This window comes from Procambarus clarkii, chromosome 48 (assembly GCF_040958095.1).
Source record: "Procambarus clarkii isolate CNS0578487 chromosome 48, FALCON_Pclarkii_2.0, whole genome shotgun sequence".
Classification (NCBI taxonomy): domain Eukaryota; kingdom Metazoa; phylum Arthropoda; class Malacostraca; order Decapoda; family Cambaridae; genus Procambarus; species Procambarus clarkii.
The window spans coordinates 8,445,683-8,464,312 of record NC_091197.1 but is presented as its reverse complement, the minus strand read 5'-3'; the positions used below and the strand labels follow the sequence as shown (position 1 = coordinate 8,464,312).

General features: G+C 36.7%; 1 protein-coding gene across 2 annotated transcripts; it reads right to left on the bottom strand.

The window, feature by feature from the left end:
* LOC123764742 (prefoldin subunit 3) lies at positions 1 to 9,839 on the bottom strand. 2 transcript variants are annotated; one of them, XM_045752823.2, is made up of 5 exons: positions 9,682 to 9,839; positions 6,903 to 7,027; positions 4,519 to 4,684; positions 3,404 to 3,516; positions 1 to 1,335 (listed from the first exon to the last, which is right to left on the bottom strand). In XM_045752823.2, exons 1-5 carry the CDS (start codon positions 9,751 to 9,753, stop codon positions 1,191 to 1,193), a joined length of 621 nt encoding a protein of 206 aa, XP_045608779.1. In that variant the 5' UTR covers positions 9,754 to 9,839; the 3' UTR covers positions 1 to 1,190. The 2 variants fall into 2 exon arrangements, with proteins under 2 accessions (XP_045608779.1, XP_069158657.1); XM_069302556.1 differs by lacking the exon at positions 9,682 to 9,839 and adding an exon at positions 9,533 to 9,628.
* Positions 9,840 to 18,630: the final 8,791 nt, after the last annotated feature.

Below are 18,630 nucleotides of genomic sequence, written 5' to 3'. Positions count from 1 at the left end.
GACATTTAATCTATTTTATTGAGACAAGCAGGATTACTTGTTTTTTATATTTTTCAACTAATGCCAAATAATTGGATAAAAAAAAAACTTTTTTTTTCAAAATAATAATGTAACAAGATACAGTATAGAAAGTGTTCCATGTAATGTTCAATTTTGAAAACAATAAACAGGGATAAATACTTAACACTACATCAAACATTATAGAGCAAAGGTGAAGCCAAATCTTCAAGATTAGAGTTGAAAACTGCACTTGTCCAATTGTTTTGTGCAGTCTGTGAGTATGAAAACGTTTTAATTTCTAAAAACTAAGTTAAGGCCATAAATGATGTTATTTTTGTGATTGCTTTCAACATGAAGTAATATCATCACATTTCAATGTTGCTATTCAGAGGTAAAATAGGAAAGAAAACCAGTTTGAGCTACAAGCTGTTATAATACATCCACATGACAGTATCTTAACCTCAAGTACACACAAATGTCAACCCTTCACACCAACATAATCAACAACATCGGTAACAAGGCCTCAAAATAAGTGGGAAAGAAAATAGAATGTTTCATTTTCACAAATACAAGGTGCAGATCAACAAGGGTTGACCATACACATTTTGTCTCATCATTACTACACGATTCACTGTACCGTAATCTAACATGAGTAAGCTTATGTCACTAACCAACTCATGAGAACTTCTGGACACGTCTCACGTGCAAGAGTGCCATTCTTATAAGCAGCTTCAAAGTTGTACTTCATACTCCAAGGCCAGAACATATGACACCAGTATGAAGCACTTAAAAATTGAAGAAAGTAATGTTTATTTCCAAATGGTAGTGAATAAAATTGTCATTTGGCAACAATATCACTAAGGTGATGCGCAAAGCGTGTAGCTAAGTGAATAGCAGACAAATGGAATTTTTTTTAATGGACTTTTAATGTTGATCAGTAACTTTTAATAAAATTATTACACAGTATGGAAATGAATTTACAAACGGCTCCAAAATTACTGTAAATAATTTTTATTAATACATTTTAAATTAGCAATAATCAAACTGACAATACTCCAACATCGGAATTCTCATAAAGATTAACTTGGTATGCTGATATAACTGTTCCTATCCTGATCCATACTGACTTACATCACATAACAAGGTTGAGGGAAAATAAAAATGCTGAACGAAAAACACAGCATACTTGATTATTCAAAACCGAAGTCCTTTCCCTTTCCTCCTCTTCCTCTTCCTTTGGACTTATCTTCTGCTGCTGCTTTCTCAGCTCGTCGCCTCTTAACATCCCAATTGTAAATGCGAGCCATTGTCACTTCTGTTGTTGTGCACTGATTTCTGCAAATAAAATGAGAAAAGATAAAAATTGATTTTCTAGTACAGTATATCACTAATTATCAAAAGTGATAAGCCAATTTGGCTATATAGCACCACGCATGTCATAGGATGCAAGTACAGAAGCATAAAGCTGATTACGTTAACAAAATCTATTTCACCAAAGCTTTTCTCAAGCACACAATACACAGGGATACTGTGAAAGTAAAACCAGGAGATGGATGATAACGTGAAACAATGCAACTTGTACAGTAAGAGACAGGTTTTTGTTCTATTAAGTGCCAATGAATTAATGTCATGTTAATGATTCATAATCAAGCAAAGGACACTTGCAACTTCCCATTACAATCAGAGGAAGAAGGTCACAGTAATGGATGACATTTGATGCCACATCTGTCTCAGAGCATGTCAAATCACTAAGTTTTGCAGTAAAAATGCTTGTCTTGAAGGGAAGGCAACACTTGAAACAGGTAAAGTTGTTTGAAGAAAAATAAAGTCAGGAGCATCAGCAATCAATCTATCCATAAAAAGAGCACTAGAGTGAATATTAGTGGAAAAAAGGCTGGCTTTCAACCATTCGGGGTAAGGTTTTACTAAATAAAAAAAAAATTGGACGTGCCACACCAGTAATGTAGGCAGAAGAGGTGGGGATGTATTGCAAATATCCAGAGAGAGACTCTTGTAATACAAGATTGCAAACTGATGCATGCAAGAGTCATAAGACAAATTAAAACGGGATCGGTGTGAGGGCATTGGAGGTTCTGCATGAAGTATCAAAGACAACACCAGTTGTGCCAATGTTATAGCAAAGCAACACTGGTTTCATATATCAAATCCAAGTCAGTATGACGGGGAAGAGTCAAACAAAGTCAACAGTTAAACTTGGCAAATACATCGAACAACCATAATCCAATTTAAACAAAACAGGTGAGATTATATCTGCATCACTGGAGATCTGTTACAAGACTTCAAGGAAGGTGAGTGGTCTTGGTGCACAGATAATGGGCATGTCACAACCAAAATAGGCAGGTGTCAAATATCACCTTTAAGAGTTTGGTTATGTCTTAACAAATAAAATGTCTACCATAAAAAGTTAAAGATGAATAATGGACAATACATTTATTTCTAAGTGAATGCCAGAGCATTCACTTAGCAAGGCTAGAAGATGAGCTTCATAAGCCATCTTTAACTATCCCTCAAACCATCAAAGACTGAAGGGCCCCTCTTACCATGTCATCACCAATCATGAAGGGGTTCTAGTACATAGTATACACATTTGTACTATAAATATTGCATCTTATGACATATTTTGCTAAGTTACTGCATGGAAAACATTTTAAAATGTGGAACAGTACCTTGGAAAATGCATTATATGCCATGATAGGTAATCAGAATAATTAAAATAGTTGGTCCTAAGAATACATGGTCAAATTCATCCTCTTTTAAGAACTTGTAGCATGCTGGATGCTAAGTACTAGTTACCATTTCCCAGTTAAGTCATGTCTTCCCTAAATCAGGATAACACTCAGTTTGTGTATCTCCTGCCCTTTTGTACATATCATGTAGTATCATTTTTAACTCTGAAAAACCTACTACTTTTTCCCTAGTTTTGAAATTGAAATAAGTTTATTGAAGTAAAATACACAAAGGGATGAGGTAGCTCAAGGTATTCTCACCCCGTTCAGTACATCGTGTTAATACATACATAGTAATGCAACACATCACAAATAATAAACATATTACTGAACATTCTGAGAGATAAACATATAAAATTTCCCTTTTCCCTAGTTAATATGATGCAGAGTTGGCATCTTTGCCCTAAAAACCTCACTGTAATTACCAAATAAAACTCAAATTTCCAGCATGAAAATCAGACACATTATCATCTTGAAAATAGGTACACTGGCTTTACCAAACACTAATAATTGCAGAATAGGTTCAGATAATTTACATTTAGGACTGTATTACTGTAGTTAACCTGTTCACCCTAAAATCAGGTATTAGTTTGTCCAATGAGTCTTTCTTCTATATTAATTTTGAGCAAAGAAACTAAAAAACAACAACAACTTGCCTCAAAAAATCCAGATCATGCTCCACTTGAGTTAGATTCTTGGTGGCATTTCCCAAATTTTTGGATAAAAGACCTTCAGCATCCTCCAAGCCATACTCCAACATTACATTAGCCTGCCAACACCAGTTTCATTAATATTAAACAAGATAGGTGAAGAAATAGGAAACAAGAAATAGGTGTCTCTTAAAATCCCAATCTCTAAGGAAAATATTGTAAGGCAAGATAATAATGAAGAGAAAATGCTATGTCAATATGCCTACATAGCCTATAACACTTGAAAATGATTATATACAGTATATCTATAAAAGATAATGTCAGACTGAGGTTGGGGTCCAAATGCTTGGGTCTTGGCTTCACTAAACTTTGTCCATGGACGGTCATAGGTGGGTTGGGGTCAAGACACATGCCCCACCCCCATCCCTCTGCATGAAATGGCAAATTACACTGATTTCCAATCTCAATAAATACCTGACTTCATCCTCACTATGATTCAACTAGCATATTATTTTCTACATAATTAAATGTTCATGAAAATGGTTACATGAAGGAGGCAGAAGGTGATATAGAAGGCAGGTGGCAGTGAAGGAAGAAATTTGTAGATGGGGAACCCAGCAGTGTCAAGATAATGATGGTTACAGAGATGAAGACAGTATTTAATGAATAAGGTTACAATGTTGAGGATAGTCATGTGTAGTGTAGATGGTCATTTGTAGTGAAACTGTATAGTGATGGTTGTATAGTAAAAGATAATTATAGTGAAGATGTGACCTATTGTCACTCAAGCAATGCCATTTACCCCTCTAGTACATGTATGCATAATACTAGATGAGGGTGCTGCACCCAATCTCTCCCTCTTTCTATTACCCTTGTCTCTCGCATCTCTTCATCCCTCTCGATCTTTCTCCCCCTCCTCCATCTTCCATCTCCCCTTTATATGCACCAACAAAACCACAAAGGATGGAAATGGACTTGGTCCATTACACTGTGCAGAGCACAAACGTTGCAACTTATGTACACTACTGTATAGTATATAGTTTGCAACAAGAAGTAATTAATGTTATATTCAGTTATATGGCATGCATAAAACTGAATACAGTATAATATACGACACTCACCCCCAGCCAAAGGCATACACGGTCTGTAGGTGGGATGTTAGCTTTTATGTACACTTGATCTGAAAGGAGAAACCTCGTCTCGATGACTTCTGCTGTGTCCTTCGTGGTCTTCATTTCCTTCACTATTTGTAAGGAACTCTTGATGTCTGGAATCTGAGACTTTAACCTGCCAAAATATTTGCTTCAATTTAGTTTCAAAGCTAATAAATTTTCAATGTAAATTTTCACTAACTTATTCAATATTGTTTCTGACATGAGTGAATGACCAAGTAACTAGACTAAACATGGGGAGGAAGTGCACAGAAAGTTACAAGTGAACAAAGCACTCACTGAAAGACTCCAGGAAGTATACATACTAGAGGATACTGGTCTGTTTAATAACTACCAGTATACATAATTGTGGATACTGGTCTATCCAACATCTACCAGTATACTTACTGCAGGGTACTGGTGTGTCCAACATTTACCAGTATACATACTAGAGGGAACTGGTCTTTCCAATTACTAATGGTCTTAATATGCAAAAAACTAGATGTATGACACCTTCTACAGCATCCAATATTAAACAGGATATCTTTGTACTCTATGTAACATGCTTGCACTGTACAGTATCTATATTTTGTTTCTACATAGTAGATAAAAGGAAATATAAGTAAACTTTATGTGAGTATTAAGTCATAACCACAGACAGTTTAAATGCTTTTTGGAAGAAAAAAGAAAACTCAGGACTATCATATCACACTAATGTTTGATGGGGTAAGTTGGGAGCTGTACTGAAGTGCTGTAATGATCTGCCAGGAGAAACATAGATATTTATGGAAAAGAAAGGAAAGAAATTGCATAACCTGAATGATGATCAATGAGTTTGAGATCTAGCTTTAGTGGTGAATATCTCAGGACACTTGAATTACCTGAACACAGATTTAAGAATATAATAAATTGATGACAGAGTTGCATAACTTGGTGCATTGGAGATGATAAACCGGCTTCATGAAAGGCAACTTGCAACTTCACACTCTCCAACCTTGAAATACCTACTAGACATCCTTGAGTGCTATGTTGGCACCCCCACAGAAAAGTACTGAAGCAACGTTTTAAAGTTTAAGAATGTTTCGTGAAAGATTTAGACCTTTAACACCTCGAGAAAGATTTCTACACTTCTTGTAACCCATGTTCTATGGATGTCAATGACATGCTATACCAGGATTTTTAAGCTAATAATAACCAAGTTCTAATGTGATTCTGCTTTGAGGAAAGTGTGCTTATGTGATAATGACAAATTTTATCAATATCTATCAAATCATCCCAAGAGCAAGCATTTTACCTTAGAGATTATGTCCATGTTTGGAAAAACATGTTTGTGAACAGTTCCTTTAGGTAATGAATATTATCATACCTCTCCTTCATTCTTAACTACAGTAACTTATGCACACCTAAATTTAATTCTCAAGGTTGCTACAGCTGAAGTCAAAGCCCCAGACTTTGATGCACTGGGCCATACCACAAGGTGTCATGAAGCAGTAATACCAGGCAATAAAGTATTTGTTGCTATTATATTTCTTTCTTTTATGGGTCATCACATTTACCTTGGAAGGATCATAGGCTGCCAAAAAGGCTTCCTTATCATGACCCACATCCCATAGTCAATAAATTTGGTTCACATAGTAAATGAGCTTGACATCCCAGCTTTGAGATGTTCATTGCCGATGCTCATATTTGAATAAAAGGTGTAACTTAGGTTTGCACTACTGTGGCTGGAATACTTCCAGCTTCATAAGCTTGTGGCACAACAACAAGTAACATTTCAAATGGTTTGGAAGAGCAGTAGATCATTGTGTTGTAACAGGGATTCCAACTTCCAAGGACCAACCATAATCCTTTGCATTCATAAGTGATGAATGCAGCAAAACTGGAGGCGAGTTCTCGTTAGGCTTTATTTCAGTTAAAACCGGCTCATGCTAAGGGGGGGGGGGGGAGGAGAGTGAGTACTCCCTCCATTTAGTATGTTATGTATAAGGCTGGTCTTACTTCAGTTGTATGCTCTCCAGTGGCACCATACCTCCTGTTCCTTCAGTTGAGGTGATTAATTTCTTCTTGGGCAAAAGTGAACACTAATAATTACATGAAATAGATGAGTGTGTGTAGCTTGTGAACTAAAGGCTTATCAGCCAATGCAAGGCAGCTCCTATTTATACCTACCCAACTCACTCATATACTTACCTAACCTACAGTGGATTACAAAGCAAATACATTGTAGTATATTACCGTACTATAATATAAACTATTAAGATAATTTTTGGTTTATTAGTTAACTTGCTAAGCTGTAATTTGCCTATATTTGACTCATTTAAATCAACAAAAATACAATATGTTAATCAGCATACTTTTTACGTCTTGCTTGTAGATGAACGTCCATAAATTTGTATTTGTTCAGTTGCTCATCGAGGCGCTTGATGACATCTTGTGCATTAGTATTATCTTCCTTCTTCATATAAGAATCAACATCGTCCTGTAATCAGAAGAAGAATTTAAATAGGCAATAGCTGGCAAGCATCTCTCATAACTATCTTACAATGCAATTACAATATCTTTCTTATTTTATTCACCTCTTCCTGTGATGGAACATAACGAAGGTGTGGCAACACTGAAATTTTTGGGAGCGAAGGAAACACATTGGTTGTGCATTTCGCTAGTCTTCTGCTGTGCTGGGCTGGGTGCACGTTGGCCTCCGAGGTCATAAATAGGCCTGCCCATGTGATCAAGGCCCTCTTTCTTCCTGGGCACGTGACCAGGAAACGTAGTTGTTCTTACTAGCAAACACCCTCCTGCCATGCCCAGTTCAAATGGCACCCTTTTATTTTTTATACGCAGGACCGTTAGTGGAGGAAGGGGGGGTTTCAGCCGAACCTCCACCCACAGCATTCTAAACTCTATCGTGCTCCCTCACTTAAAGTGGGCACTCTACATTACACTAGGCTCATCTAAGCTTTATTAGTAATCCTGTGGCTTATTTTACTTATTATATTTAAGTTGTATAACTTACATGTAACTTACAAGGTTGGGTAAAGTGTTTTCCTTGACTGTCAACATGTGTTTTCTCATTTTCTTACATATACTGTTTTACCCGTTGCATTAAATACAGTACTGTCAATTAGGCTAGTTCTCCACAAAAGCTAATTACAGTTAACCACTGCACTGTGCCACACGACAAATGCTGTTTTGAGAGTTGTCCATTTTTTTTTAATTAGGCTATATTTTAATGTTTATGTTTTCATCACTCTTTGTTTTTAAATGAAAATAGTTGTTTGGAGACATTTTGACATTAACTTTACCTGAACATTTATAAAAATAACAAAAATATGTCCTTAACAATTGCACTATGAAGTTTTTGCCCAAAACAGGTGCGCAGTACAGGGGTTAAGCATCATTTACGGGTCATACATTACCATTTACTATAATTCAATTATAATGCCATTTATTGGAAGCTTTAAAATTTACTTATTATCTACTTTCAATTATACAGTATTACTAAATTTTACTTTTACTTATATAAAATAAATAAAATAAATATTGAGTTATACATTATCACTTAGTAAAGTTAATACAATTATAATGCCACTTATTGTAAGCCTTATAATTTACTTACAGTATTATCTACTTTCAATTATATTACTTAAATTTACTTATATAAAATAAATATTTAGCCCAGCACAAGTTTCATTTGCCTACCAAAAATACTGGATACAGTACCCAAAACAATTTTAAAACTAAAACTTAGTTTAACGTTAAATACAGCACTATTTTAACAATTGGAAAGCAAGTTTCGTTTCGTTGAAATGCATGAAAACAATTTGACCATCTCTTCATGTCATTGACAAGTATTGTATTCACCTAGTTGTGGGGGTTGAGTTCTGGCTCTTTTGTCCCACCTCTCAACTGTCAATCAACTTCCTCCCCCCCCCCTCCCCCAGGAAACAGTCTGTAGTAGCTTGTCTAATTCACAGGTACCTATTTACTGCTAGGTGAACAGTAGCATCACGGTGACAAACTGTGCTCATTTGTTTCCGCCATCATCGGGGATCGATCGCCGAACCCTAGGATTACGACTCCCGAGCGCTGTCCACTCAGCCACCCGGCCACCATGCATTGTGCATAAAGTGCTGAGAGAGAAATCAGACAATAGTGGAGCACCTGGAGACGATAAATTTTGTAACAAATGGGTAGCTTGGATTTAGAAGGGGAAGTCATCATGCCTGACAAACTTGATTTAGTTCTATGACAAAATTACTAAAATATGACAAAAAAAAAAAAAAAAAAAAGCTGGGTAGTGTGTTTTCTCCGACTTGTGGTCGATCTCAATCCCATTGATGATGTGACGACATGCTGAATTTTGTAACTAGATCATCAAGATTGCAACTTGCTTCATTAAATGAATTGTAGGGGTTCAGTCCCTGAGCCCATTATGTGCCTAGACTGTAATCTGTTCCATTACCGCCCACAAGATGGGTATGGGGTGCATGGTAAATGAACTAAACTAAACATGACTGAACTCCAAGTGGATGAGTTTTAGGTGCCTGTATACTACTTGACCACACCCCCAGGTAATGTCTTGGGCATTTGTGTACAATGTGACCGTATCAGCAGAAAGTTTCTGGAACCTTGTACTTCTTGATCATACTCCCCAGAGGAAGTCTCTCAAGTATTTGTGTACAACATGACTGTACCCTCAGAGGCAGTGTCTTGGGCATTTGTGTACAACTTCACTGTACACTCAGAGGAAGTGTCTTGGGCATTTGTGTACAACTTCACTGTACACTCAGAGAAAGTGTCTTGGGCATTTGTGTAAAACTTGACTATATACCCCATAGGGCGTGTGGGGTACGACTTCACTACCCAAGAGGGAGTGTCTCGGGCATCGGCAAGAAGCAGTCACCAGATGGCAATTACAAGACGAAATCACAGGAGACAATACTTGCTACATTAAAATTCATGCCATCCTTACAAAGTGCCTAACCTTGGCGGAGTAAGGAGCCTCAGACAGGAGTAGGTGTGGGCGGCGTGACTCATGACGGGTGTGGCCCACACCACCTGTCATGAACCAGCTGGTGGCATGAATTACCTGGAGTGGCCACAAGGACGGCCTCACTGGCCATATGTACTCACCACAAATTGGGCTTCGGGTATGCCCATATAACTTTTGGACTCATCGAGAGGCTTTTCACAGTCACCGGCCATGTTGTTTACAGCTGACTAGTGTGTGTGTGTTCCAGCACTATACACCCGCCTCACTCTTCACACTAAATTACCATGTTAACGTTCTAAACACACACACTGTTACACGAATATTATAGAAAAAATATAAATAAAACATTAATATCATATATTTAATCAATCATGAAAGGTTTACTATATTATATGCATTTTAAAAGACTACATTTTTTCGGCCAAGTTTTCCGAGAATGATATAATAAAATTGATGGCGAGTTTTGGCACTAAATACTAATAATTACACAAATACTAACATTAATTGTATAATATTAAGCAACTGACATATGTGGTCAAGATTGCAACTTGCTTAGCTAAATGAATTGTGTGGTTCAGTCCCTGAGCCCATTATGTGCCTCTGTATCCCTTTCCACTACCGCCCACAGGATAGGTATGGGGTGCATAATAAATGAACTACACTAAAAATTGTCTAATGCAGTATATGACACAGTTGTTAAAACAGGAGCTACCTAAATGTATATTTAATAAAGTCACTATATAGTACATAAAGTGTTTCGGGCATAGATATAAAATAAGTGTTAATTTATTTATTTATTTATTTATTTACAGGAAGGTACATTGAGTTCATGAGAGTACAAAGACGCGACGTTTTACATTCTTGTAAAGCCAGTAGCATGCATAGCGGTTTGGGCAGATCCTTAATCTAACATATAATCTTAAGAAGGTAATTTCTAGCACAATTAAAAAAAATGTTTAGAGTTACATTGTTAGAACAAAAATACATTGTAAGAAAGTACAAAAACGTATTGCAAGAAAGTACAAAAAATATATTGAATAAGAAATTTGGCTGAAAAAAATAGGTACTGTATATTATTAAAGTAAATTTAAGGGTAATCCACAGGTACATATTAGCATAATTTGAGTTTATTGCAAGACATAATGTAGCAAACTATGTGTATAATATGATACAAGATGACAGCAATGATTACAATGGTAAGTTGTATGGCATAGGTACATATATATCGGTGAACTGGGTTGCATTAGAGACAGTGCGAGTTAAAGCACTGTAGGAAACTATGAAGATGAAATTAGGTACTTTTTTGTATTATTTTTGAATAAGGCAAAAGTTGGACAGCCTTTCAATTCATTAGAGAGTGAGTTCCACAGACTAGAAGGTCCATTTATTTGCATAGAGTGTTTACACAGATTAAGTTTGACTCTGAGGATATCAAAGAGATATTTATGTCTGGTGTGGTGAGTATAGGCCCGTAAGTGGTAGTCCTCTTGAACCATTAACAGTATCAATAGATGATACTGGAGATCTGTGGAGGTGCGACTGGACCCTGCGTGACGGGAGATGTATCCCTTGTTTCTTGTGATTGATTGATGAGGATTAAGCCACCCAAAAGGTAGCACGGGCATGAATAGCCCGTAAGTGGTGTTCTTGTTAGTCACAGTTGATTTTTTTTTTATTGAGGCTGGTATTTTATCCCCTGATTCCATGTATAACTATCCATCCTGTGAGATGGGAATATTTAATGAACTTATAGCTAGTTTTTGATATACACTGTGTAATCTTTCATATAGAATAGGGTAGCAGCACATTACTGTGTATACCTAAGCTTGTTAATAATAACAAAAAAATAGTTTCTATCGATAGGGAGAGCGATGGTTCAAAAATCCTTCTTTAAAATATGAATATCTTACCTATCTCACTAAGATCTAATCTCTGTGATTAAAATGCAAAATTGACTTTGTCACTGCCTTCAAGTTCAAGTTCAAGTTCAAGTATGTTTATTGAGATAAGCAATAAATACATCTCAAAGGGATAGAGTAGCTTAGGCTATTTCTACCCCCCTCTACTTCAAGTCCCTCAAGGGGCGCACAAATTCAGTGAGTACAAATAGACATATATCAGTACAAAAATCCCATTTAACATTGCATACAGCAAGTACAACATATAATTGTTACATTCTTGGGGCAAAATTCTTGTAGCTCCTAAGTATACTGTCTATTATACCATTATCACACATCCAAACAATTTGATGTGGTACACTATTTATTTCCTTATTTCTATATTTTTCAATAAGGTGACACTCTAATACATAATGTACTAAGGTGTGGGCGGACGGCATACTACATAATTTACACTCCTTATCTTTTTCACTGACATCAACACCGTATTGCCAGATATATTTATATCCTAATCGTAATCTCATGTAAATTGAATCCTTCCAAGTAGACTTTCCTTTACCATAAGTGAAGGACGAATTTGTATTTATTATTGAATAATTCTTAAGTGTGTTACTACTGTCCACCATTGCCATTCTCTTTATCATTTCTTCACCCTCCTGAATCACCTTGAGTCTTGTTTTTATTTGTTTCAAGGTTAACTGACATACAACATCAACAAGAGTTTTTTCAGTGGCTCTCTTCGCTATGTCATCAACTACCTCATTCAACAGTATTCCCACATGTGAAGGGATCCACATGAATCTTACTTTATACCCAGTTTTTTCTAGTCTCTTAACATTCTCTCTACACTCTATCACAATATTCTGATATACTGGGCGTCTGCTATTTAAAGACTCTAACGCTCCTCTGCTGTCAATAAAGAAGCAAGCATTTTTTCCACATTTGACTACTTCCTGTAATCCTGCTAATACTCCTTGGAGTTCAGCCTGCGTTGAAGAGACATTGTCAGTTAAGCGGCGTCCAATAACAGTATCTACAGTGCCGATGTCAGTGTACTCCCTGATCAAGACTCCACATCCTGCCTTCCCATCCCTAGCTACTGACCCATCACAATATACATGTAGAGTGTTTTCCGTAGGCAGTTTTCTAATTATACAATCATATGTTGCCCTCAGCTCTCCTATTTCATACATACTTTTTTTCTTATGCAAGGGAGTAATTACTACATCTACATTACAATCCTCCCATGGTGGTGTAAATTTTCTCTTGGGCACAGCAATACACTCTGTAATAACATCATACTTTATAACATTATAACATAATTTGTTCATATATACTCTCTTCTTCATCATACACTGTTCACTACTTCCCACCGTTTGAACCGAGAGGATTAATTCATTAGCTCCCCCACCTCTCATTAATCTAATGGCAGAGGCTACATTTATCTCTGAAATTCTATCCCCAATACTCTGCAGATTCAACTCCATCCTCATTATCTCAATCATAGCATTTCTTGGGCATCCTAAGATAATTCTCATTGCTTCATTTTGTACCTTCTCCAACTTGCCCATCCTACCTTTACCAAAACAAGAAATGACAGGTGCAGCATAATCAATAAGAGATCTTACAGTACTCAAGTATAACATTCGTAGCACAGGGACTCCCACTCCCTTTCCACAGCATGCCAAAGCCTTCAGAGGTTGTAATCTCTTCCGACATTGACCCAACAGTCTGTTCATCTCAGCTTCCAAACTCTCATGGGTATATCCAACATATATGCCTAAATATTTATATATATTAACTCTCTCTATATTTTTATCGTTTATTTTCAAAACAATGGGGCTCCGACTTCTACATTCAAACTTAGTTTTGTTTTCATTAACCACCAATCCCATATGGTGACACAGGTTTCCGAAATTGTCCAACACTGTTTGAACCTTTGAAATATCTTTGCCCTGAAATAAAATATCATCGGCATATATGATCGGAGTTACCCCATTTGAGTATCTCTCAGATGCTATCTTATTCATTAGTACATTAAACAGGGTGGGACTCAAAACTCCTCCCTGAGGTGTGCCGAGTTCAAAAGACCTCACACCTGACATACAACCTTGATACCACACCTGAGCCTTCCTTTCGTAAAGATAATCCCCTATCCAGCGCAATAATTTCCCTTTAACACCAAGACTAGCTAATTCATATAAAATAACCTCTTTGTTGGCTTTATCAAAAGCTCCTTGTAAATCAATGAAAATTCTACAATAATCATTTTCATTAGCTAGACATTTAATAATACAATCAGAGGTACTTTTTCCTTTGAGGAACCCGAACAAATTACTAGACAGCTGATCACCTATTATATATAAAAGTCTATTTAAAATGATCCTCTCCATCATTTTACAAAAACACGAGGTTAAAGACACAGGTCTATACTCTCCATTGGCTTTAGGGATAGGGATGATCATAGCTTTTTTCCATTTACTGGGAATACTGCCCTCTTTATAACTAATATTAAAGAGGTCTAAAAGTGGGCTTTTCGTCATAGTGGCAAGTTCATTAAGTATTTCATAAGTTACTCCATCCTCCCCAGGTGCGGTAGATTTCCCAACTTTAATCGCCGTTATTAGTTCTTCTCTGGTAATACCTGTGCAAGTGACATCACCACTGTTACCTGCTATAAGTATAAAATCCTTTCTTAGATCTTTCCAAGAATCTAATGACTCTCTCGTTACAGCGGGTAATGAACTAAGTTTGGCAGCTTCCGCCCATTTATTTACGAGCTCATTTGCAATTCCTTGCGGGTCACTGCCTTTTTGATAACGTATACAATCATAAGCTTATTTGTGAATCTCTATTAAACAGTAAATCAGAGAGCGTGTAAGGTTCCGTGTTCCATGTCCGAAGAAACAGGGAGATTTTACATAAATACAGTACATGATAGTTTAAGTAGCGAACGCATACCAACAAATAACGATTAGTATCTATAACAAAAATATTGTTCTATGGAGTTGATTTAACTTCCAACCATGTATTTTTAAATAATCTTTAACGTTTTCTGGCTAGTTATGTTAGATTTGATTAAAAATACACATTCTACTTGTTAATATCGTTAGATTTGATTAAAAATACGCATTCTACTTGTTAACATCATAAATTAAATTTGCGATAATTTGAGCAGAGAAGTTCGACGACTGGATCACTGTGTACAGAAGGTTGATATGCCAGCAAACACTTTCCAGAGAGCAATATATCTTGGATAAGTTGCTCCACGATATTGTTGCTTGGACCATCGACTTCCTTTGATATTACATATTTACATCTTATTTTGTTATGAAATGATATTTTTTCAGAGTAAAATTATGTTTTCTCATTTTCTGCATCCAGCATCCACATTATAGTGAGTAAATATACCATATTACTTCATTGCTTACGTAATGCTAGGAAGGTTTGAGTAGCTTTGGGTCTTTAGTGGACAGAATCTCCAATAGATGGGGCGAGAGTCGCCCCATCTCTCTCGACCGGGCGGGACTCGAAACTTAAATTAAAATTGCTATATCATTGGTCTCCAACATGATATATTTCCTTTGATGCACTCACAATAACGATTATAGCTCTGTCTTTCTGGAGGCATGTAATATTTTAGGCTTTATTAGCGTATCTTTGTTAATTACACAACATATTGGCAAGTGCGTAGGCGTCTGCACTCCATGACCGAAAAGCTACTGAACGCCACTATAAAAACATATATATCTTCACTTGAGCTTTAAATATGTCTAATGTAATGTATTTAAAATAAAGCTTATATTTCTATCTTTCTTAAGACGTGTAAAACATTTGTGTTTATTAACGAATTTACGTAAAATAAACATTCTTCTGAGAGAGTTGCTCTGTCGCTCAGTCTATGCGGGGGTTGGAGCTCGGCGATTATTAAAATACATGAATCTTCATTAGAACTTTAATTATGTCTATGATAAAGTGTTTAAAATGAGCCTTATATTCCTATCTTTCTTGAGGCATATAAAAAATTTACGATTATTTACAAATTTACGTGAAATAAGCATTGTTCTGAGAGAGAGTTGCTCCGTCGATCGATCTGTCCGGAGTTGGAGCTCGGCTATTATAAAAGTACACGTATCTTCGCTTTAAATTTAAATATGCCCATGGTAAGGTATTTAGAACGAAGCTTATATATCTGTCTTTCTTGTGACATATAAAACTCTTACGTTTATTAAGGAATCTGCGTGAAATAGGCATGGTTCTGAGATGAATGCTGCGGTTTTCGAGTTTGACGAGCGATGAAAACTGCCACTTTTATACAACTACAAATATCTTCGGTTTTACTTAAAATATTTGTCTGGTAGAGGTTTTACATATAGATCGCGTTTCTGTCTTTCTTCTGACTAATAAATAATTTTGGTTTAATCAGTTATCAAGATGTTTTCAACAATATTCTTTCAGCGTTCGTCTTTTCCAACTTGGGCGACCCTTTTGGAAGCGCGATACTTGGGTTAACCCATCCTATAGTTGGGTCTGTTTCCAACTGGGGTTCGAATATATATAAGAAACAGGAGGGGTCCTAGGATGCTGTCCTGTGGCACCCCTACGGTTAGTGGTAGAGTGGGAGAGGTTATATCATTGATGGCTACATATTGGTGTCTGTCACTAAGATAGGATCGGATATAGTTCAGGGCCTCGGACTCCATAATGGTGGAGTTTAAGTAAGAGGTAGTTATGGTTAACAGTATCAAGGAACCTTTCTCAGGTCAATAAAGATGCCAATCAGAAACTCACTTTTGTTAAAGGCTGAGTAGATTAAGTCAAGCAGACTAACAATTGCATCATTGGTACTCTTTTGGGAGCGGAAACCAAATTAACAGGGACTTAGTATGTTGAATTTTGTAATAATTGTTTCAAATATTTTTGATAATATAGGTAGATTTTATATAGGTCTGTAATTGTTTATGTTTGTCGGATTGCCTCCTTTATGAACTGGCGTTACACTTGCTCTTTTAAGGATATCAGGGAAGGTATGTCACTAGAGATTTGTTGAACAGCAAAGCTATGGGTGGTGCAAGGGCATGGGAGGCACTTGTATATCATTAATGGTATTTCACTAATGTTCCCGGCTTTGGTTTTTGGTGAGTGAATGATGGACACAACATCTGTAGGGCTGATTGGCGAGAGGAGAAGAGAGTTTGGGTTTGAGCCTGAAAGATATATGGTAACATGTGTCTGAGTCTGTGGGATTTTTCGAGCAAGGTTAGCACCAATCGATGAAAAGAAGCTGTTAAATTCAGTTGCTATTTGTAGAGTTGTTGCATGTGTGTAACCATCCTTGGAGATTTTGATCTAGTTATGTGTATGTTGTTTAGCACCTAGAATGTTAGAGATGGCTCTCCATGTGCTTTTCATGTTGTCTTTTGCTTCTTTGAATTTATTCTCATAATAGGAAAGTTTTGCTCTTCTTATTATACTGGTAAGCACTGACGAGTACCTCTTAACTACTTCCTTTGCAACTAGGCCAATCCTAAGTTTTTTTTTCATATTCATGTTTCTTGTCGATTGCTTTGAGTATGCCATTTGTGAGCCAGGGATTATTTAACCTTTTGCTAGTTACTTGCTTGGTGAGGAGAGGACACTAAGTATTGTAAAGGCTTAGAATTTTGGAAAGGAAGAGGTTAGTTAATGAATTTATATCTTGTGTATTATTAAATTCAGATTCCCAGTTTATATTGTGGAGGGCATTCGTGAGATTGCCTATTGCTGCTTCACTGTGTAGCCTAAAGGTAAGTTTCTTGTTAGCTGGTGGTGTTATGGCCATGTTCTCTGCCAGGAAGGTATGATAGTGGTCAGTTGTTCTGTCAGTGATTATACCAAATGTAAGAGGAGCTGTTATGTTGGTCTATTAATGATTCAGGGTAGTAGCGGATGTTTAAGTGAATCGGGTGGGCATGATGATTGTGGTGATTAGCACAAAGGAGTTCATGCTGTTTAGGAAATAGCCGACTTGAGGGCTATTTTGTTGACCTAAGTCAATATTGAAGTCACTTCCCAGAATGATGTGATTTTTGTTGAGGTTGTTCTTTATGATAAGATTCCTTAAGTTATCTGAGAATGCAGCTATGTTAGTATTTTGAAATCTATAGATGGCTCCAATAGTCAAGGAGGATTTAAGGGATTTAATCGAAAATTGAGCAAGGGTATGTGCACAGTAGTCATCTCTATCATTAATGACAATATTGCAGATGAAGGTCTTTTGGTAGTATATAGCTGTGCCGCCACCTTTTTTGTTAAGCCTACAGTTGTGAATGGCTCTATAGCCAGCTAAGTTGTAAAGTTGGGTATGGCCATTACTTAGCCAGGTTCCTGTTAAAATAATGAACGATAGTTTAGTACCTAGCGTTGTGAGTAGTGCTTTTATATCATCAAAATGTTTACCAAATGATCTGACATTTTCGTTGAAAACTAATGTCTTATTTTGGAGTTTGTTTTTTGCCTGGTGTGCTGTGTAATACCTTTTATAGGTAATTATAGGTAACCAGAAGTGGTACCCGGCGGTGCCCGGGATAGTCTCTCTGGCCACCGCTGTTGTTTCTCTCTCTCTCTCACCCTTCTCCAGTCTGTCCTCATATTTCTCCAGTTTGCCCTTACACCCGAGTGCTTGTGGGTCCTGTGTTAAGACCCCTACTTGGACTGGCTTCAGTACGAGCCTCTAGACTTCCTGTGATTTCAGTAGAAATCTGGTTAAATGACTTTTAAAAAGTCAATGGTGGTCTAGTGGTAGGGTACGCGACTGGCAATGTTGAGGGGTATAGGTTCACACCTTCCTCATAAACCAAGTGGATTTTCTCACTGATATATAATCACGATAATATGATTTGTGAGCGATACATACCATTGGTATTCTTGCAAAGTCACCAACACACACACAACATTATATTTCCAACAAGCAACTGTTGTAAGTTGTAAGGGATCCAGCTTGCAGCATTCTTAGCTCTACCCTGCTCTCTGAACTGAGGGAGCAGGGTAGAGCTGGGGGTGGTACATTACTGTAATGTAGAGCCTAGTGTAATTTACACTATGCTCTTCTAAGCTTTATGAATATTGCTGTGGCTTATTTTACTTGTTATTATATTTAAGTTGTATAACTTACATATTGTTTTACCTGTTGCATTAAATACTGCAAATTAG